Here is a 22,988-nt window from a genome sequence, read left to right as displayed (position 1 = left end):
TGCAGGTCTCTGTGTTTTCCGGTGTTTTATTAGGCCACTGGTTAGATGAGAGGTCGACTTGCTCAGAGGACCCCCCCTCCCCCCTCCCCCCACCTCAGACACAACCCATCAACGCTAAACACATCTGCTGGCCCTACTGAGATAAGAACAGTCACGATGAGAAAGAAGAAAACGATCAGATTCCAAGGACCTAAGAGGGTAAGAGAGGACAAATTCCCATTTGGAATTGACCAGATGTGAGTGAAGATCTGCAGGTGAGATAGAAAACCACCAACAGATAACACGTTCGATGACATCACTGCACCTCAGAGTATCACCATCCAGAGCCACTTTGGTTCACACATTTATTTTTCAAAATAAGTGTAAATGTTACAGTTCATCATCTAGGAAACATATTTACAAGGTCTGCAACAGTGAAATAAATAAGGTTGAATAGAATATAGCAGATACAAATGGTAAATGGTCTACAATGTACAGCAGCTTTAGCTACCAAAAGATCATTTTTTCAAAAAGACAAAAAAAAATTCTCAAACTATAGTTTAGTATTAATAAATAAAGCTATGTGAAAAAATAAATAAGGTATCTTCTGTCCTACTAATTTAAACTACTTTTTTTTTCCTTTTTTTGTTTTACACATAGAAGAACAAAGAATTGCGTAAGCTTTTACAGTCACCTCTTCATTTTAAAGCACATGGTCATGATTCAAACAGATACATCTACTGTTACTAAGAAAACACTTCAGTATTAATTGGTCTCAAACCAATTTTGGCATCAGAATGTTCTTTGTGTTGAGAAATTGGCAATGGGTTGAGAACTCTTGATCCAAACTTTTCTACGAAACCTCGGTTGGTTTCACAACGCTTCTCGGAGTCCAGCCTTCACCGTGCTGATCAGATTGGTGCGGAGCCTCTAGCTGCAGCAGCGTGTTCACTCGAGTGGTTTACGTGGTGTGCTTAATATGCCTATCAAATCCCTGATTAGGGCCTTTATCCCTCCAAGAATCCTGCAGTGGGCTTTCTTAAAAAACACTGGCTCCAAAGAAAAAGTGCTACGTCTCTTGAACATGCTCCTAACATTGTAATGTGTACCATTTTGTACAGTTACAAACAGTAAAACTCTCATGTCCCCACATCCTATAATTCACTAGTATAATGAAGAGCTGATGGGAACCATCAGTGACGCTGTCCAAGCTAATCTGTTCATCTTAATAATGGGTGAATAAATTACTTCTTTTTCAATATGGGCTAACACAGTTATTAAATGAGAGATATCAAAGGAAATGTATTAAGGCTATAGAATTAAGGCGTATTATTAACCATCACTAACATTCCGTGTGAACGGGAGCTCCACACACAGACACGCAGACACAAAGAGCCGTGAATGAGGCGATGAAGTGAGGCACGCTATCAAAGCCATTCCTCCCAGGTCTCCTCTGCAGTCAATAAAACTGACATTCCTCCTGGACCAGCATCACTCGTCTTCATCTTCAACCCTGCTGCGATTCCTGACTTGATGAAATACGACTGACGGAGGAGCCAAGCTCATGCGAGCCCGAGTGGAGATACCGTGTGAAGACTGTTGGCTTATCGCGTTACCGACCAGATAAGAGGGCAAATTCACGTGTTTATCTTTTCTCGCACAGCTGCGGTACGTGGTTGGGGGTTTTCTGAATGGAATGACTCGGGTCATTTAAAGGTAGAAACAAGAAGCTGTTGCATGGGATGAGGTGAAGGAATGTTTAAATGGGCATTTTTAAAAAATGATTCTATCTGGCCCCATGGAGACATCCATGATACAAACGAAAGGCGGCCGGCCAAGAACAACATTTCAACTAGTACAAATACTGTAGAAATATACAAAAACTAAAGATGGAAACCACACATTCTAAAGCAGGGGTTTGGATCTGCGGGTCTATATTTTCTGTATAAAGCCTGTTGACTCGATTTGGCTGCTGGACTCATTTTGATCCAGGTGGATATCAGTTCCTTTGGCCTCCCTGCTGATGCTACTGATTACATCCATGAACCACTGCAGCTCTCAGGTGGGCAGTCTCCTCTCTCCTGTCCCCTTCACTCTACAGCTCAAACCCCTGTTTGTCCTAAAGCTTTTTTAACGCCCCGCTCACTGCCTCCACGTTCCAGTTTCCAAGGAGGCAACATTAAGCAAAAAAAATATTACAATTCACAGTCAAAGTCTGATTCTGACAGAGAAGTCACGCTGGCTGCCTCTTTCTCTCTTTTAAAGCGGAGTGCAGAGTGGCCGTGTCCTTTTCACATGTCCACCCCGTCCGTCCACCTGCCAGCGTCTCACTCCGCCAAACACAGAAGAATACGTACATGCGATAAAAAGAAACCGAGGTGACTGGCTTTGTCTCTCGTGGAGCGACCCTCGGTTTTGATGTCACACAGAGAAAAGGGTGGGAACATGGTGGCGGCCCGAGGATACAGCAGTAAGAGAGAGGAGGAGGAGGTGTTGGACAGCTCTGGTCTGCAGAGTCTTGAGTGGTGTATGTGTGGGTCCGTGCTTTTAACGCGACGTCCAGTCTTTGCCCATGCTCAGCTTGGCCCTGGGGATGGTCATCTTGTCCGCGCAGGGGGAGCCCATGTCCGGAGAGAAGTGGATGATGCCGCAGTCGTTCTTCACGTTCTGGAATTTGTTCTCCTTGGAGGGCTCCATGTAGACCACGGAGTTCTTGTTGACGTGCTTCTTTAGGATCACCGTCTGAGGAGAGGAAAATCAAATTAGTTTTCGTTTTAGCAGCAGAACTTGGGGGATAGAAGCTTGATAATTTATATTAAAAACAGCTTTTGTGAAAAGACACAAATCTAAATATTAAAGAAAAAATTCTGACATTGCTAGAATGAAGAAATATTGCAAGAACAAAGCCGTACAATTGTGAGAATAAAGTTAGAATTACACAAGAAAATAGTAATAATATGAGAATAAAATGGAAAAAGGAAATATGCAGCAAGTTGAACATGCGCTTGTCTAAGTTCCACTCCTGGATCCAAAATCTTGATCCAATCTGATGTTTCTTGAGAAACTGAGAGACGCCTTTGAGTATCAGCACATGTATCCAATAATAACCTCAGAGTCGACCGCTACCAAACATTTCCTCCCTCACAAAGGAAGCAGTCTGTGGTTGTTTCTTTGAAATAGACGGACTCTTTCACAATCTCTTCAAAGTGCCGATACTTATGATAGTGTGGTCCTGATGTAACAAAGGATGACGTACTTTGTTATTTGAGAAACTCGCTCTAAAGTATAAATTAACAAGATGCTTTACATTCTTCATGTCAACACAGACGACATATAATATCGTGCGCCAATAAAAAATGACATACAACCAAAAATTATGACTTTACTCTTGCAATATAACGACTTCATATTTGTAATATTACGACTTTATTCTCAAAACTGCCTTCTTTCCCCTTTAACTGGCCCCAATACTCTCTCCACACAATATGACTTCTGAAAACAGTCCCTTACAATTCTTTCTCTGACGCCTCAATCTCATTTCATGGTGGGACATCAGATATTATGACCATGTTCCAGTTGAAAGTGCGGGACAAAGGAAAAGCACCTTAATCCTCACATCATGGCAGGTTTAAAACTCCCCTTGACCCCCCCACATATCAACTGCTGTTTATCTGAAGGGAGCTGCTTAATTTAGCACCTTTTTAATCCACGGCTTCAACATGAAAGACCTGATTTATGTGATAGATGCAGATAGCGAGGGTTACCTTCTTTGGTGCGCTGTAGCACGACATCTGCACCCACTTCTTCTTCTTGTTGATGAGTAACGCCACGATGATGAAGATGATGATGGCTAGGAGGAGCCCCGCCAGGATCCAGGCCGCTGATTGGTAGATGAGGGCCATCTCTGTTTGGCTGGGGTAGTTCTCACCCAACCCTGGCTCATCTGTGGGACACAGATAACGCTGATTAGATTTCCATTCCAGCACGTGGAGCTTGTCTCACTTCGACTTGTACTATCTGCATTTACTACATTCAAAAGGGCTGATTGTCTTTGCTTTGGCATTTGGCAAATATCCCCGCTCGGTGCTCATTGCTGAAAAATGAACGCTGGAGGTCTCTCGAGAGATCATTTTAGGTCAGTGTTCAATTGTCATAATCGTTTTAGCTAGTTTACATTTCACTACACCCTCCACTGGTGTAAACACTCCCAGGGATTGGCAGGAGCTGTAGAGCGATGATGCCAAATAAACACGATGAGGTTCCTAATACGCAGTGTGTTAACTGGAGAAGGGAGTAATAGAGACATGTGATTCAATGAGCAGGTACCTGTTTGGGCGATGATGGGCGGTGACACAGTGACAGTGGTGATCCACACCGCGCTCTCCACTGTCGTGACCGTCTTCTTGCGGACGCTGGTGGAAACCATCACCGGCACTGATGTTGTGATTTCTGCGCAGACAGGATTGAGATCAGTTATCAATATGACGGGTGTGTAAACATCCAGCTGCGAGCGAGTGTGTGAACTCCCTGGTGTCTGCTCGATAAGCCGTGTTTATAGGAACTGTCCTAACTTCCACCGCACCACTCTCTAAGAGGCGTTGCGTTAAAATAAGCTGTGTTTTCCACCGGTCAAATAGGAAAAACAAAAGAGCCGGCGAAACGGCTTCATATCAGGGGGAACAATGGGAGCCTATGCCGAGGTTTTCCTCTATAGGAAAAGCTGACATGGAGCTTTGACTTCCTGCGCCGCCACAGAGCGAGAGCGTCGCGGGCCGCTTCAGCCGGGGACAGGAAACACGTGTGAATGTGCGGATGCCCGAGGAATGTTTTTGCTCCGAGCGCGCCGTGTGTGTGTGTGTGTGTCACGTGGAATGTTATTCCGAATGATTGTGTTTGCCCGTGCAGCGCCAGAGTGGCGAGGACTAACGAACAAACATACACACACATTCAGTCTGGAAACCGTCGTTTTCTCAGTGACGTGCGGGCATTATGAATTATAACCTTCCCAACAACAGGCTGTGCCTTGTTCCAGTGGCACCACTTGTTCTATAAATAATGGGAGTTCTACACAAGTTTGACAGCTGGTTCTCAGCATGTGGAAGCTTTACATAACCTACACCTTAAACTAGAAAACTCTCATTTTCATTTATTTTTAGTGAAACAAAAATACTCTGAAGTCTGGAGACAACTTTGGCACAAGGCGACACCAAAGGACTCACCGAGACAGTGTGGGCAGCACTGGCCCTTGCGTAAGACGGGCACCCTGCAGTTGGCAGCGGGACAGCGCTGCGAGAAACACTGAATGGTGCCGTTGTTGCAGGTGCAGCTGGTGCAGGCGTTTGCCTTCCAGGAGTCTCCAGCCAGCAGCACGTCCCCGTCGCTGGTTATGCAGTACTCCTGCTGGCTGTTGTTCACCGGCAGCAAGGGGCTCAACGTCTCCTCTGTGGTTACACACAGGTATAAATAGAGTCAATCATAAAAGTACACGAGGGTTAAAGTCAAGACATGGAGCTAACAGGGCTTGGTATTGTAAGGTTTGAGCCACAGTTTAACTTATCGTTTGCCTTTTTGGAAGGAAAATTTAATTTAGTCTTGGACCACGAAAAACCAACATGACGCTCCGTGAGAAACTTGTTTGTTTTTGCTCAATATCTCGACTTCCATCAGCACATTAAGATCCTTGTTCAATCCTGCTATTTCCAAAGCAGAAATATTGCTAAAGTCAAACCGATGCACCACCAAAACAACTCATCCACAGTCTCATCTCCTCCATCCTGGGCTGAGGCAATTCTTCTTACAAACACTGGACCAAGAGAACACATCACTCCAGTCCGAGCCGAACTTCACCGGCCCCTCTTCCACTTGGGTGCTTTAAGACTGTATTGATATTTTGTAAGGCTCCGCTTCATACCGCTGATCTTATAATCAAACGCTGTTTAGAGTCCGACGATAAAGGTTTAAAGGGAATCATGTTTTTAGATTAGGGTTAGGGTTTACAAACTAAAACGCTCCCTCTACAACTGATCAGTAGAATCAGTGCATCGTTTAAAAGAGAGAGTTAAAGCTCACCTGAAAAGACTGCCATTTTTATAGTTTCATCATTTTATGTTTTTTTTATATTTATTTTATTGTTTTAATGCTGTTATTTTATCTGTTTAAATTTATCGCACTGCTGAGTGAGATTTGGCTTTTCTATGACTTATATTTAATTGTGTGAGTTACTCTAGTTATGAAAGGAGCTGTAGAAACAAAGTGTATTTATTATAGTCTGTCTTGTATATATCCACATGGAGACGCCTGCTTCCACTTGACTCATGCGGTTCAGCCCGGCCGTTTCACCTCCTACTCCACACTGGTTGTTGGGCCTGTAGGGTTGCGTTCAAGATAAGATGCTTTACTGAACGCTAAAGACAAACATAAGTGACTCCATACGACCGATGTCAAACCAGTCTCAGACCTAATCTGTCTCTCCGCAGGGCCTGAGATCCCCGGCCCTCTCAGACTTACTTCCCATGTAAACACTGCGCTGCCCTACTGTAACCATACATCATAGGGCCTGTCAGTGTGATGTCTCTTATTCCCACATTCCTGGTGACCAGGCCCATACATATATCAAAGGCCCGGCCTCTGACAATCTGCTTTTGTGAGGGGAGATGCAGCGATAAGGAGGGCCGGCATTCTCCAGAAGGAGCAGCGGCTCTCAGGCGCAGTCATGCGTCGCTGATTTGTGGGCCTCTTCCTTGGGAGTGCTTGGGATACGTTCTTTTTAGGAGTGTGAGAAAGAGCCTCGAGTGTTTGGGTGCAGTTGTAAATAAAATATGCTTGTGGGGTTGTTTTTTTTTGTCAGTGTTTGGCTTGACATTTGCGTCAAGAGTGTATTCCCATAACCGATGCAAGTGAACGTTGCAGATCCGGAGAGATTAGTTGCATTCTTGGCCTCCCAGCAGTAAGAGCGTTAGACGGAGCCCCGGCTGGGAACCGCTGGGTGAGAGACGTCCACATGTGCTGCTGCCGCCGGCCCCCGGGGAGCGCTGTGTAAACCCAACCAGTCCGGGCTGGTTTTACTTTATGAGCCTGTGGGCCTGACATAAAACGGCCCGACAAAGTGCCGCATGCGAGTCCTTTCAAAGCCACCGGCTGATAGCACGTCCCAAACAGATTTACACACCTTTTCCAATTCCCTTCCCTTCTTTCATGTCTTTTTTATAGTCTGTTACCTGGACAGACGTGGCAACAGGTGTCCTTGTTCCTGCTCGGAGTCTGGCACAGGGCGGGGGGACACACTTCCGTGTCGCACAGGACGCGTCCCTTCCTGCAGGTGCAGCGTGTGCACTCGTCCAGGTTCCACGTCTCGCCCTCCACGTAGAACTCCCCCCCGGGGGCTCTGCACACCACCATGTCCATCCCCTCTGGCTGACCGCTGCCTGACTCATCTGTCAGGAAATAAGGGAGACAGTCATGTGTGCGTTGCTATCAAATTCACATTCTGTTGGTGTTCTCGTTGCCAAACATTCATTCATTTATCTCGGAACAATGAGAATTGCATGATAACGGGAAACAAAGATTCTCTAGAGAGAGTAACTGACTCTCAAGGGGTTTTGAGATGTGAGGATCCGTGGGAGAGCGTCGTACGTTAGAAAGCAGCCTCAGGCCAGGCAGCGCAGGGCGGTGTCCAAATATGTTTTGACACTCATCTATTTGAAAACATCTCTCTGTCCAGCTGAGTAGCAGACATCTGCGGAGAGTTAGCCCGTTGTCCCCGGACTGCAGAGTGCGCGTAGCTTCTGAAAGTTGTAGACATTCTTTCACTGCTAAATATTTGAACAGCCAGCTGAGTCACTCCTCCATAAATACACCGCATGAGTCGGAGGGTTGTGGATGAAAAAAAAAGAAAAAAGTATGGGTGTGGATCAGCGGGCCTCTTCCATTTTTAGAGAAACAGACAGAGACTGTGTGTCTGCGAGTGTAAGTGGTGGGCAAGTCCAGGGCTTGAAAGCGGACTAATGATCCGGAGGTCTCAACTGAACGAGCTGCGAGGGGACGACGGGCTGCGCTGAGCCAGATGTGTGTGTGTGCGCCTGTGAGCGTGTGACCGTGCTGCGACTGATTCCGAAGAAGTAATTGAGTGAGACCAAAGGCCTGCTCCGAGAAGGAATGATTCAAACGGATCTTTACCCAATGGAAGAATTAGTTTTCAAAGGAGGTTATGTTTTCGTCTGCGTTTGTTAGTCCGTCTGTTGGTTCGCAGGATTACACAAAAAAAAACCTGGTGGAAGGATGTGGTATGTGTCAAGGAAGAACCCATTCAACTTTTGAGCGGATCCAGATCAGGGGGCGAATCCAGGATTTTATTTTTTAAATTTTCTTTAATATTGCGCAATTCATTCGTTTTTCAACACTTTAATTGATTTCTCAAAGAAAAATTTAGGGGACTGAGATTCATGTGCATTTTGTTGCAGATCTATATTTCAGTCAGACAACTCACGTTCGATTATTTATTCAACAGTAGAACAGGTTTAGTGTTTGGCTTCTAGGCTCCAACTTAATCACTCCCCCTATGATTACACGGGAATGATGGGAGTGATGAGCTAATACTGTAACACCCCCCCCTGTTGGAGCCTACAGGTGGATGCTGGGGTGGTGGAGGGGCTGAGGCAGTTGTTCTATAGTAATGCGTAGCAGTTAGGAATCAGAGAGAGTGATGGGAATTCCCTCTGCTTAAATAGACTATACACTCCTATGAGGTGGATGAGGCTATGGCTGGTTGTGGCAGGTGAAGTATGTCACATGGTGTATGTCACATGATTTATGTCACATGATGTATGTCATGGGATGTATGTCACATGATCGAAACGCCCAGCTCGAGTTGCCTGCCAGAACTAGCACGCCGGCGTCGCTCCATAAGTGGTCCCGATCTAGTAAATTTAAATGAAGGACTGTTGGGCCTTGGTGGAAGTATGCGCTCTACTGAGTGCCATTCTGGTTTAAACTTATTTTCTTAATTCTGGAAACCGTTTTTATCGGTTATGACAACACTGCGCCCACAGGATGTTAATGCTGAGATGTGGGCACACAGCAGGATTGCTTTCATGAAGTCATGGAAGTGAGACGTTGACTTAATCACTCATTACAGAAGAAGCTGTGTGTGAGCAGCAGTGACATATGGTCAGTGGGGGAACCATAAAGTCAGTCGGTAAATTGGATGTTTTAATGAGGAGCTTGAGAAATAATTGTGCCATTCTCCTTCGTTTACTCTTTGAAATGAGTTTGACTAACCTGAGGGCTTCTTTGAAACTGATTTGAAAGTCTGTATCTTATGTTCCATCCCTTTGAGTGATGTCACTTGGAGAGTATAGTGTATTATTACCGATTATTATGAACAAAACTATAAAAATATTTCACCTGTTCATAGATATAAGCAGTGTACATATGCCTGATTTTGCCCATGAAGAATCCCCAAAAATTTCCAAAAAGTTGAAAAACCCAATCTCGCAAAAGTAAAGAAAGTGAAAAGGAAATAATAGATCTTCCCTCTTCATCGAATTCGTTCCAAAAGTCGATGTGTTTTTTTTTGGCCCACACCCGAAGCCTCCACCAGGTTTTAAGGAGTTTGGCTAAGTAGTTTTTTGGCGTTATCTTACTAACAGACAGACGGTAATATCCTTTTATATTGGTCATGAAATATATTCAGTAACATAATATAAAGTCATGTTTGAATATATAAAGAGAGACATACCTTCACACGTAGGACAACACTGGTCAAGCCTGACCACTGGGTGAGCACAGCTGGGTACGGGACAGGAAATGAGCACGCACATCTCCCGGCCTGAGTGGCAGTAGCAGTCGCGGCAGCCGTCGTGCCAGCCGTCGCCCTCCTCGTACCGGTGCCCGTTGGAGGTGAGGCAGTAGCTGGGCATCGGGGCCAGGGCGGTGGTGCTCGGGACGTGGCTACTTTCTAGAGACACACATGTGAAAGGGCAGACATCAGTGAGCGGGACAAGGACATGTGGAACAGCTGTGCAAAACAAAATTCAAAAAAGAAACGTAACCAGTTATGACAAGATGACTCGTGAATTCAAATGTCATAAAACGAGATGGAAGGAGACCCATTAAATTTTGATGCAGATTGAGATCATGGAGAAGATCCAGTCATTTGTTTTCACTTTCCTTAATATTTTATCTTTTTTTGTTGATTTCTCGCAGAAAAATTCATGAATCTTGAAATGTTTAGGGGACTGATATTTATGAGTGTGTAATTTGATGCAGATCCAAATAAAAATCTGGATCTTGTCAATTTGAAAGTGGTCTCATAAGGGGACTGTTGGGTCTTGGCTGAGCCAGGCTCTCAACGCCATTCTAGTTTTGGTTTTGTTTTCCGATAATCTAATTTATAAGACACAGTGTATGACATTGCACAGCTCATTCATATTTAGAGAGCTATTATCTTTTATTTAATCTTAAAAAAACACACATATATAATAACGTGCTCTATAAAAAAAAGTCTATCCTTGAGTAGATAAACAGTCGACATAGAGTCTGATCCAAGAGTTTCCACATCAGGTAAACAGGTTTATTTGCAGTAGTCAACACTGGTCTCTGTGTGATGAGGAACCACATGTACTGATCCGAAAACCACAAGTACTTTTGAGCCTGAAATATTTATAATTCAGCCAAACTGGCAAAATAAACACGCCACATAAAACACGGCAGGGGCATAAATATGGCATCTGCATACATATCTAAATAGAGCTACGCACACAGTCCCTCTGTAAGAAGCTAAACACCAACAGGAACCAAAACAAGCAGAACATAAAAGTCTCCATGTCGGAGCATTGGAAGGTCAGCGGAAATCAAAGCTGCAGCTCAGTGGATTCAAACTGCGAACAGAGATCCCCTATCTGCCTCCACCCTCCACCCTCCCCACTGCCAGCATACTGTATATTGTGACAAGGTTTATCCATTAGGGAGCATGTTTGGTAAATGTCACAATAATCTATGAGGGGGTGTTTCGCTCTGCTGGTACATGAAAGGTCAGGAGCCTGCAACAATAAGCAGGGCGCGCTCTCTGGGGACCATGACTACACAAGTTTAATAATAACCAGGGTCCAAAATACAAAAGGTTTACACTGTGTATGTAACACGAATGTGTTCAGTGGATTCCAGAAAGTTATTTTGTCCTCATTAAGGGCTTAAGGCCGTTACGGAGAAAACAAACACAAATGCTGGTTGTTGGGATCAGAACAGAAGCTACTTCACTTACTGTATCTAGAAAGACATTCAGGAGAGACACATTTAAATAAAAGTTAATAGACCTCGAAATATGCAGGAACTGTGCATCGTCATACACTGTGTTATAATTAATTTGATTATTGGGAAATAAATACCCAACTACCATGACATTGAGTCTGGTGCATATCTCAGCCCAGGCCCAACAGTCGCCTTAACATCCTGGATCCAGCCCCAGATCCAGATCAAGATCCAGATTCACACCAAAACCAACCAACAAACGGACAGAGGTGAAAACATAATCTCTTTCGGGGAGATAACATTAAATCTGTACATAATATACTCATATAAAATATGTGTATGAAAACAATACCTCACCACCTCAATTAAGAAAGGTTACTAGGTCTGCAGGGCTGAAGGGGGAACATATAACTCAGGTTCCCTACATCACACCTGATGTGACTACATGAATTTAGAAGGAGTCTCTAATGCATGAAAACGTGTGTCATATAATTAAGAGAACACAAACATACACAGAGCTTTTCCTCCATTGTTTGCTCTGTGCTTGGATGGAAGCTTTGTTTCCATTAGACCAGCAAGTGGTGATCGTCCCAGCGTCCAGTGAAAACTTGCTGAGCAGCAAGTTGAACGGCAATAAAAACCATCCTTGTCGAGCACAGGCCATTTAAAAGAATGGATTCAGAGCGCACTGGTGCCTTTGTTGCATTGGCTCTGAAAAGGCCTTTAGATGACTTTAAAATGATAAGGTACAAACCTATGGAAAACCATAAATGTATATTTCTCCATTTTATGTCAACCTGGCCTATTGTATGAATTAATATCTTCACATCGAAGTGGCTGTCCTGCATTTAAGTGAATCATTTTTGCATTGTGACTCCAAACAGAGCTCAGTTACCTTTGCACATGCAGACAGAGCAGCCCTTCCGGTTCTGTCGATAGCCATCACTGCAGTGCTGGTCGCAGGTGAAGGGGGGGCACTTGACGCAGCGGCACATCTCACAGCCGTGCTTGTTCCTCCTGCGCAGCAACAAACACAGGCACCGATTCAATTCAATTATCTGGAGAGCATGTTAGAAAGTAAACAACATCACTCATGTTCATAATTGCTTCACATCGAGGATATCTCCGAGACGAGAGTTTCTATGGATCAATGGGACCTCGAGATACAGAGATCCAGATGCTCCAGTCGGGCATAATCAACATCTGGACCTGTTTTCCCCCCTCCCTATATTAGCTGCCTTTGAAGAAGGCCAAATAAAAGGCCAACATGTGAGATCCCTGCGGTTTGCACATCATACCAGCCCAAAAGACTCCAAAAACAGCAATCTAAAGCCAATTCAGATGCTTTCAATTCACCCTGCTGCCATCCTTATTGCTCCAAAAGCCCTTGGCGGACTCATAAGAGCAAGGGCCAGATAAGAACTTGTGTAAACATGTTGATTGGGGGAGTAGAGAGACGCACAGAAGAACAGAGGGAGAGAGAGAGATAGGGCCTTTTGTCTGGGCGTGTTGATTTTTAAAAGTTCAGTGATAATCGTACCGAGCGGACAACGGGGTTATCTTCACACACAGAGGGAAGAGGAGGAAGAGGAGGACTAAGCTGCAGAGGCTTGAAATGGTTGGATCCAGTTAAGTGCCCAATAAAACATGGATGAGCTGCAGGTTGATAAACGGTCCTCAGCTCGGATGAAAGAACGACCTGTATCTCACATTTTTCATCCTCCCTCCCTCCATGTTTCCTCCTTTCTCATTCATCTTCTCTCGACCTCTTCGCCTCTATCTCTTTCTCCCACCCTGCAGGTAAGTGATGATACCTATTTAATGAAGCAGTGGCCTCATTTGGCCCCCGAGTAATGACTCAATTAATCTTCATCCTCCAGAGCCACGTAAATAAAAGGAAGCCCTGGAGCCCAGGAGGAGCGGTTCTGTGTCCCATGAAGGGGACGGAGCATTGTCGGCCTCAGCAAACACAGGAGCCTATCTATGCTGAAGCAGCAATAACAGCTTTTGAAACAGCACTGCGAGGGCTTGGCCAGAGCCTCACTGTACAAATACAGAGACAGAGAGTACTGCGACCTTAGAGCAAGTGCTTTGTTTAAAGATGGTGTGTGGAATGCCAAGCAGCGCTTTGGCCTCCAGGGGGATAGAGGGGGCTTGGGGAGGCACCGGTGGGGCCCCCGGGCCCTGGGACTGCTGGCTCTGCACAATTTCCAGTGCGCCGCAGCCGTGATGGCCAGAGGGAATACCGTTCATGACCCGTGTGGTCACAGCAATGATTTTGAGCTATGAACGATGGAAAACACAGGAGTGTCCCACAAAAAGACCCGATAGGAAGAACCACCCTGAGCTGTCCCTTCACCTAGAGACCGTTAGGAAAATCTTTACGAGGTTTACATTCGTCCGGTGCCCACAGCTCGGAATATGTACATTACAGTACTCACAGGATGTCATCAATACAAGCATTGCAAACACAGTGATCCTTTGTGTCTTTGTTTCTTTGTGGTGGCTGCATGCAGGGGACCTGTGTGAGAAGACAGATCTGCACTGTAGGGTTGGCAAGCTCTCAGAGGATTTTGGACATCTGAGGCTCGATTTAAACAGCTGCTTATGAAGGATAAAGCCGGGACTTCCTGCTCCTCTTTTCCCTCTCCTCTCCTCTCCTCTCCTCTCCTCTCCTCTCCTCTCCTCTCCTCTCCTCTCCTCTCCTCTCCTCTCCTCTCCTCTCCTCTCCTCTCCTCTCCTCTCCTCTCCTCTCCTCTCCTCTCCTCTCCTCTCCTCTCCTCTCCTCTCCTCTCCTCTCCTCTCCTCTCCTCTGGCACACCACGCCCAACATATCGGTCCCATCTTGCGCCGCAGAAGAATCCCGTCTGTATACGTTTTATAAATGCTGCTTTTGTCGCGATGTGTTTTTGATCGTTGTTTTGAGACAGGACGATGATTTATGAAATGAGAGTTGTGCCTGGGGACCAAATGTCTCAGAAGAGAGCACTTCCAGATGTTTGATTGGGTTAAATGGGATTAGGGGGAGAGGAATTGTAGGGGGGGACTGAGAGGCCAGTGTGGACCTCACAGTGAATAACTTGCACACTCTCTCACACACAGATTTAGACCTGGGATTGGCCACCAAGGTAGGGCCTTTGATGTTGGATGCCAAACAACTGTTGCAGTGGCCTGTTGTGCTTCCTCCTGAACATGACTAAACAGGCTCTGACCCCCGAGCAACACCTGATAATATAATATTCCTTTAATTAACTAAAGCTGTTTAGATTCAGGTGGGGACCGGAAGACAAAGCAATTTAGGAAATATAATGGCGCTGACTTTTGGATGTTTCCATTTAGTCTGAACCAAAATTTCAGGTGTGAGAGGTTCCTTTGAGCACAGTTCGGACCGATGGACCAAAATTGAGTCCAGTCCAAAGTGGTGGTCTGGGTACGGATCAAATGAAACCATAGATTGGTTTGTTGCAGTTTGCAAACACTTGTTTGGATAGTCAGGACTTTTGGATTGCAGGAAGTTGAGATGCTATTTAACAATAGAAGAAATAAGAGAAATGGAATAGCTCGTAGGATTGCTTGAATTCTTCGCCTCTGATGATATAATGTTTAAATTGCACAGCGTTCATTTGGTGCATTTGAACAAGTGTTCTACACCTGTGTCAGCTAAATTACCAACATTAAAGAAATCAACCTTTTCATTTTTCTTTCTTTCCCTTGTTTTTTTTAATGCACTTTATTCATAAAAGACAAAGGTTGAATTGACAACACCCTCCCTGAACTACAGTGTCAAACCAACACTAACCGGATTAATTTGAAACACCATGACAACGACATGAACCTTGACTCCTACTTTCAGGAATAAAACCCCTTAACACTGGGATGTTGTGACGCTACCTCCGTTGGATGCCACAGATGCCTTTAAAAACAGGCTGAAACCACAGATGACAAATGAGTGTGGCCGCTGGGTCTACTTACACATATCCATAAGGGCAGGTCTTAGTGCAGGTCAGGGGTCGGCACTTGGGCAAGGGGATGCTGCACTCACACACCTCACAGCCAAAATCGTCCCTCTCGTATCCCATCGGGCATTGCAGGGAGCAGTATCTTCCCAGTTCGGGGCAGGAGTCATCTGAAAGAGTTGAGGTAGAGGTCATCTGATCACGGGCACAACAATCCATCAAAAGGCAAAGGCAATCAGTCACTGTGGGGCTGTTAACGGGAACATTCCTTTGACAAAGACTGCGGCCGTGGATGCAAATAAGGGGCAACGATCAGATACTTTGTCTTTGCTGTTGTCAAAACTGAGTGGTCGGCAAATTAGTTTGACATCAGTGTGAGCAAACATTGTGTATGTTGTATGTCTAGCACAAGAAGCAGCATGTCAAAAGGATTTTTTGTTCATACTTCTGCAAGTCAGCCCCTGAAACTTTAACCCTTGAGGTGCAAACACAGGCTACAGCCATACTACTCTGTTTTCGTTTAAAACCGTCATTTTAAAACCAGAACGATCCCTGTCTACATGAATGTTTTTGCTCCGTGTCAGTTTTAATCCCCGTCCGTATTAACACGCCTGAAAAAAAATATCACGTGACCAAACACACTGGACATACATGTGCCGATTTTAACAGGAAGCATTGTAAGTTGGTTGTAAGTTGCAGAAAATAGCTAGTCTACTGCTCATGTGCGCAGTTGTATCATTGTAAAATACAGAATTGAACTGCCTGACAGCTGTTAGCAACGCTTGTAATTCTGAAGTCGTGTGCACACCAGGTGTATCTAGCAGTCTTGTATGGATGTAGCCACAGTCTGAGGAAAGTGAACTTACTGCTGAGACACTGGCAGAGGAGACATCCATTTGTGTCTTGCTGGAAGCCGTAGGGGCAGTCGTTCCCTGACAGCGAGCAGTTTTCCAGGGGAGGACACAGCAGGGGGCTGACGGTTTCATAAGAAGGCTCTGGTGAACAAAAGAGACGAAGGAGGGTGAGAAGTTTGCACGAGAGCAACAGCAACAAAACATCTTTTTTTTAATACATCCCTCCTGGTTTGAAATATATGCGCTCGGATCCCCTCTAAGCTTTTTGTGCCAACTGTAATAGGCACCTATTTACACTATTATTTTGGAGTAAACAACAATTACAGATAAATATAGAGCAATTACACCAGGGTGGGTCGCACTGTAAGAGGGGATTATACCTCTGTCTCTTATATAGCGTTGAACTGTCTCCTATCAATAAGTTGAAAATGTCTAATGGTTTAGCCCTATCAGGAAAAAAGTCTGACTCTGACAGTGCCCAGACTTGAATCAGAGCCAGCTTTGTGGAGAGGCCAAAACAAATGGGAGCAGTTTAGAACAACACAAACACACACACACACACACACACACACAGCATATGCACCAAAGCTTTTCCCGTCAAACGACCCTTGCCACGTTCAGTAGGAGGAGCGGGCCAATGAGCTGTGACTAATTATGCTCACAAAAAAAGGATCCACTTCAATTATGGACCCTCCTGCGTTAAAAGCACGCCACAGCTTCACACACACACACACACACACACACACACACACACACACACACACACACACACTCACACACACAGGTGGGTCTCATTTCGGCGGGCAAGGGCAATAAAGGAACACAAAGAACCCTGCAGCTTGAAGAATGCTCGGTGGCCTCAGCTTTAATGAGCCCATGGCGACACGGCCTCTGTAGAAAAGCTGCGGAGCCACAGGAGCCTCCTACATGTGGTATGCGGCTTCTGCGTATTTCAGATAGATATGGGCCATATGTCAGATATGATAAACATAAAAGATATGGTTTGAAGTAGGGGTGTCACTATACCTAAAATTCAGTAGTCGGTGGCAATACCAGCAAAATAAAAAATGGGCATCGTCGGTGTTTTGTTAACTTAGTTTCGAAAGGTATCGTAAGTATCAGTTCTCATGACATCCCTAGTTTGAAGTCCCAACCCGACTCTCCGTACCTTCACAGAACGGGCAGCACTCTCCGGGGATCTTGACCGGGTTTTGGCAGCTCTGTTTGCAGGCCATGGCCGTGCAGTGCGGGTCTCCATCCACACACTGGCAGAAGGTGCAGTCGTCCTCTTTCCACTGCTCCTCGTGCGCTCGCAGCTTATTATTCGACCAGCAGCTGGCCTTAGTGCTGTCCAACGACAGCAGCTCCACATCTGAGAGACACACAAGTAGGTTAGGGAACGAAGTAGAAGAGAAGAGGAGAATCTTTGATCTGATTCTTAGCTAAGACACATGAATAGTGGGATTTGGCAGGTATGAATGGAATTTAAACCAAGACCAGAGTCCAATCCTACTGTACAGTACAATCCTATACTGTAACCCAATAGGAGGGTGAGTGCAGAGGTGATAGAAGTGGGATACTCCACGAGGGAGCTAACAAGATATGGAGACTGGTATTTCACCAAGAGCTATGGCGAGAACATGACTAATTTAGATTTATAATATAATTTATAGTTCTGCCACAACATAACTATTCACGTAGAAATTGACATATTGAGTGAGGGGTGATGACATCCATAACTTCTGGTCTCCACAGCCGCCGCTCATCTCTCGGCTAAAAGCTCCAACTCATCCATGTGAGTTTTAGCCGTAACTCCTGAGTTAAAAGGCCAGGTCAGCGTTTATTCCATAAATCTCACTACAAAGGAGAGAGTATTTTAGATCTGTAGCCATAAGTAGGAACCGTAAAGTTTGACAGTTTAAAACCCGATAGTGCAGCCATCCGGCTCACGATGAAGGGGTGTATCGTGCCTGAGCTCAGTTGTGGAAGCCCACTTTCCCCCCCACTTCCTATAAACAGTTTTTGTTGTTTTTCCTGGTCTTATTAGCAACAGAGGTTAGAAGGTGGTCTCTGCATTTTGTTTCCGTGTGTGTTGGAGTAAAACAAAGGCAGTTGTGTACAGGATTCTGCATGTTTACGTGTACGCTGCAGCTTTTTGAAAGTGTGTCAGAGGGAGTAAGGGGGCTGTATACTTCACACAGGACTCCTAATTGTCCTATCTGATCCCAGCGGAGGTTTGGCTGCTGCAGTTCAATCCATCTGGCTGTGATTAACATGAACAGGATCTCTTTCTGTCTCACTGTATACACCTCCTGCATGCTGTACCGTGAACCCTTATAATGAAAATGTTCAAGGGTCAATCCAGGATTTTGGTATTTCGGATACAAATGCTGTCATCTTGCGCATTTGGAGTGAGAGCCTATACGCAGAAGTGTCAGGGGATAGAGCCATGGTATCATAGATAAACGTTTGTCCAGTCATGAGTCAGACTCCGCTGTTTTTGTTTCACCCTGTTTTTATTTATTAATTAATTAACAAATTAAAAGGTTACTTCCAGGAAGAATGACGGAAAGCATCTTTGAGGTGCAACGTGTGCTTTGACTTTTTAGTTTGCCCAATTCACCTGCCGAGAATCTAAATGTTCACTTTTCTGGCAGCTCTGTTTTTGGTCTCCATCAACTCACAAGAGAAAATCTATGTTACCCCCTGGTTTCCATCTCTGCCTCAGGTCATGTAGTAAACAAACGCGTGTTTTGCTGCCTGCCTCTGCTGTAAACAACCTGAGTGGTAGAAATGACCCAATGTAGTAAAGATGTGGGCTGTGATACCAAAACCATAAGCGGTAAGATGCTAAAGCGCTACACAGAGGAGCGCACAACTGCAGCTAGATGATAATTCAATATGGTTTAATCATTACAAACAACCCTGTCCCCCTGATCTTTTATGAAGCTGAAATATTGATTAGTACAGCTCTAAGTGTAATCGTCACCAGGTCACCTTTAATACATCTCTTAATCCAGATTTAAAGCATAACCGCCTTTGTTCTCTGCAGTGAGCCGTGCACTAAGCATGAGCAGCTTTTCCATACGAAAAAGATGAAAGCATTCCATACCATCTAAATGCCTGCACATTCCAGGTGTACCTCCATTACTGACCTAACATGATCTCCTCTGCTGTTTTGCTGTTTGTCTTCTTCTCTATCTCATGAGCCTGATCGACTGAAGCCACGCAGGCAGAGGCCAAAGCTGGCAACCGTCTCCATCCACAGGCTCCCGGCAGACTGTAATATGGCTGCCATATGCGCTGCAAGCCTTATTTTTTAACAATCCCAAGTGCACATATCACAGCTCCCTACCTGGCTTTGAGCACATATGTTTTTGTGGAGTGGGTCCCCTCTATTAAGCCAGGGCCCGATATTACAAAGCTAAGCCGTCCACTCTAAAAAAGGGTTTTTATGTTCCGCAGTCTCCCCAGTGGAAATGAATCACTGGGCTGGCTCTTTAGTGTGCCTCTTTAGTATGCCAGGTATGTTAACAACTGTGGAAGCTGGTTATATGAGGAAGCCATTAAGGTAGGGTCACTGGAGGTAAGTATCAGGCAAGGTGGATTTTGATTTTTGACTCTACCCGTTGGGCATCAACTTCCCGCTCTGCCACACAGGCCTCCTGTATGCCACATCTCCAGTGGCATATGTCAAAAAAACATGAGAATAAATCGGAATCTACCCATTTCAACAGCATCATGTTCTGCAAGATTAAGAATTATGTTGCCCTTTCTCAGCAAAATACTAAAGACATGTACCTAAGCAGACAGGGCAACACTCGCCCTCAGGAATGTAGAAGTTCTCACAGTCCAGCTCAGCGCACTCTGCCTTGGAGCAGAAGGAGATTCCTCCTCGGCACTGACACAGCCAGCAGGGGTCCATGCGGTACACCTCTCCCTCTGAGAAATCCTTCCCGTTGTGGATGCAATTTGGGGAGACTAAGGGGAAGAAGAATGAGTAAAAAACAAGAATCAGATGCAGTCACTGAAGACAGATGCCGTCAACCTGATGCCGAAGACCACGTTGGGAAGATAATGCTTAACACACTCGACAAAGGAACGCACTGGCAGGTGTCCTTCACATTTGGCAGGGATCAACCCCAGAACTTTCTCCTCATGACTTTAGGACAGAAAAATGCAGTTTTTCTACACAAACGTCAAGTTCAATGAGCGAGAGCCTGTCACAGCTGTATAAAGTCAATTACAAATTCATAAACAGCCATTCTTTTTTATGCTGTTTATGTGAATCTGAACCAAATGGTGCAGAGGTGGACACTGATGGTTGAGCCTGTGATGTTGGACATGTGGCATCTAATAGACAGTAAAGCCAAGTCCATTAGCAAATATTCCACAGATACAGCGGGCCTCAAGAAGTTGTTTGACTCTTCCAGTGCTGCGTTAAATAAAACAGGAGTTGTTAGTAGGGTTTTGGCAAAGTTTGGGCTCAGTGTGCTGGTGGCAGGTGGAGTGAGTCAACGACTTGGCCCAAATTCCCCAAAAGCATCAAAGCACATCGAACTTCTTTTGACTGAATCCCCCCTACTAGGAAATAGAATGAGCTTACTGATCTTATGTGTAGACAGGTGGGCTAGCAAAGAAATAACACCTACGGGGAAACCTTGACCTAATCATTGCACCCATAATGTAATTTGATTATTAAATTAATGTGTGGGTTATGGATTACGGCCCGGAATGCCGTTTTCTGTTTGATCAAGTCTGAGCCAGAGAGAGAACTAACAGAGCCCGACAAGGACGAAGCAAGCCCGATGTTTTACCCAATTACAGAGCATGTGTAAAAAAAATCAAGTACCTAGCCCAGCCAATGTCGAACCCACCCTTTGGCCAAATATCATTTCAAAAGGCTCTGGTTGGGTATCCAAACTCCAGTATGTGTGTGGATGAGAAAATGATGCTAGTTCTGTGGCCGAGGAAAAGAAGATTACAGCATGACATCTCTATGGTAACACCACACTGCTCATTCAAATGCACCACAGTGGCTTGATCTTCAAGAACCACACGGCAACTTCTCATCGAACACACTCGACATGAGGGAAGTGAGGCAATGTGGTTATGTAAGAAATCTCCAGACTCGTTGAGGAGTAGCTGCACTAGTTAAGTGTGTAAATGTATTGCGCAGATGTGAGCAGATGTGGAGCCAGTGGTTTCTATAAATGAGAGCGGAGCTTACGGCGGCATCTGAATGCCAAAGTCTTTGAGCGCAGACTGTCTGCACCGATGACCCCGTGCCTCCCGACAACCAGCGCTGCACTCTTAATACAAAGCAGGTGGGCCAACCGAGTTGAAAGTGGAGTGGGGGATTTGTTTTTTTATTCTCTTCCTCGCTCCCACTCTGTTCCATCCTCTCTGCCCTCTTCCTCTCTCGTGGTCGGTATTCCTGCCACCCCTTCCTCGCGTGCAGGGAAAACCAGGCAGAGAAAATGCAATAAGCACTGGCTCAAATCGAAAAGGCCCAGCAACGTTTCTCAACACTCACAGAAGCAACAGGAAGTCACATGAGGCGATTCCCACGTGTGATTTCTGCAGTGTTTGTCAATGGTAATCCCTATAACAACTTCTAGTCTAAAATTCCAGTCATGCTTTGTGATGTTCAGTCTTCTCTAAATTGAGGTGAGGATTGGATGCGGCGATGGATGGGCCATAAAACACTGGCTCCACTCTAAATCATTCATAATGGGCTGTCGTACTGGTGCTTCTTGCGGTTTACAGGCAAAAAAACCCGCAATGGGAAGCAAGACATGACTACACATAAATAATGATGTGATTTATAAACATTACAATGATATGTTCAGAATATTCGTTGACAATTTGGAAATATGAGTTTAACCAATGTTACAAACACCACCGCTCAAGAAAATGGCTGTTTATAACAAACTCAGGCTGATCTGCAGGAGAGCAATGAGTGTGGAGATCTCATCCTTATTTGCTTAACGCCGGCGTAAATCTCAAAGGAACATGTGCAGTCATGAACCTACCCTCTACCCAGGGCTGCCTACAGGGGACAATTGCCAATTTTGTGCCAGCTAATGTTTTAAACAACAGCGGACCACAGCTAAACAAGATCCAACTGGATCATCTGTGGCATCAGATGACGTCCAGTGAGGATGGTGGTGCTGGGTTCACTCTGCCAACCAGATACAGCCACTCTCCAGCCAACAGTGGAAAGAGTCTATTGTCAACGCCTGCTAAAACACACAGGTGGGGCTTATTGTCAGAGCTCACACTGACTGACCCTGGCTGAATATGAGCCCATTGCCAAGTGGGCAGTGGAAACAAGTTAATCAGTCCGAGCCAGACAGTGGTATGTTCCATCACAGAACAGGTATGGCATTTGAAGCAAGTTAGCGCTAATGTGTTGGTTACAGTACCTCCCGAGTTCTAAGAGGCCTCTATAGGACTGGGGGAGGTGACTAGGGAGCCCAGTGTGTGTCCTTGTCCGTGTGCCTGCCTGTGGAGCTCTCTGACACGCAGTGCAGTCATGCAGGCCTAATGTACGGTGGGGGCAGCACAAAAGGCATCAAGCCCCGGGCCCAAAGAGCAGCAGACACTTGTTATCAAAACACTGATCCCATGGCCCCCACGGCTGCCGTTCAGACCCCGCTGGCCTGCCGGACTCGATTACCCTCCCCACTGACAGACTGGAGCACATAAAAAGCATTCCCATCGATGAACTGTTGAACCTTTTCCCTTTGGATGTGTGACCAGACAGGAACCCTTTGACACTGCACTTCTGTTGAGCAAATTTGTAGCCTAAGCACTTCTCTGGTCACTGGGCTCGTTAAGTCCATTAATTCCGGGACACGGCACTCATTTATATATGTGGAGGGGCCAGAATGGGAATTTGTTCTGTTGGTAAAACAGCGAATATTTGTTGGGATCGCAAAGCAAACAG

At 45.3% G+C, this 22,988-nt stretch overlaps 1 protein-coding gene across 2 annotated transcripts in view; it reads right to left on the bottom strand.

The window, feature by feature from the left end:
• Window positions 1-343: 343 nt before the first annotated feature.
• Window positions 344-22,988, bottom strand: part of crim1 (cysteine rich transmembrane BMP regulator 1 (chordin-like)) — a 37,034-nt gene continuing 14,389 nt past the window's right edge. The window contains exons 5-15 of one of the 2 annotated variants that reach the window (XM_061082687.1): window positions 19,838-20,017; window positions 17,205-17,408; window positions 16,049-16,177; window positions 15,199-15,352; window positions 12,122-12,243; window positions 9,716-9,934; window positions 7,197-7,412; window positions 5,199-5,420; window positions 4,306-4,428; window positions 3,744-3,922; window positions 344-2,721 (exon numbers count right to left, since the gene is read on the bottom strand). In XM_061082687.1, the coding sequence (XP_060938670.1) occupies window positions 2,527-2,721; window positions 3,744-3,922; window positions 4,306-4,428; window positions 5,199-5,420; window positions 7,197-7,412; window positions 9,716-9,934; window positions 12,122-12,243; window positions 15,199-15,352; window positions 16,049-16,177; window positions 17,205-17,408; window positions 19,838-20,017 (1,943 nt within the window). In that variant the 3' untranslated portion in view covers window positions 344-2,526. The remainder of the gene's footprint in view (window positions 2,722-3,743; window positions 3,923-4,305; window positions 4,429-5,198; window positions 5,421-7,196; window positions 7,413-9,715; window positions 9,935-12,121; window positions 12,244-15,198; window positions 15,353-16,048; window positions 16,178-17,204; window positions 17,409-19,837; window positions 20,018-22,988) is intronic. The other variant, XM_061082689.1, reaches the window with a different exon arrangement.

This window comes from Limanda limanda, chromosome 12 (assembly GCF_963576545.1).
Source record: "Limanda limanda chromosome 12, fLimLim1.1, whole genome shotgun sequence".
NCBI classification, from domain to species: domain Eukaryota; kingdom Metazoa; phylum Chordata; class Actinopteri; order Pleuronectiformes; family Pleuronectidae; genus Limanda; species Limanda limanda.
This window is presented reverse-complemented; position numbering and strand designations above follow the sequence as displayed.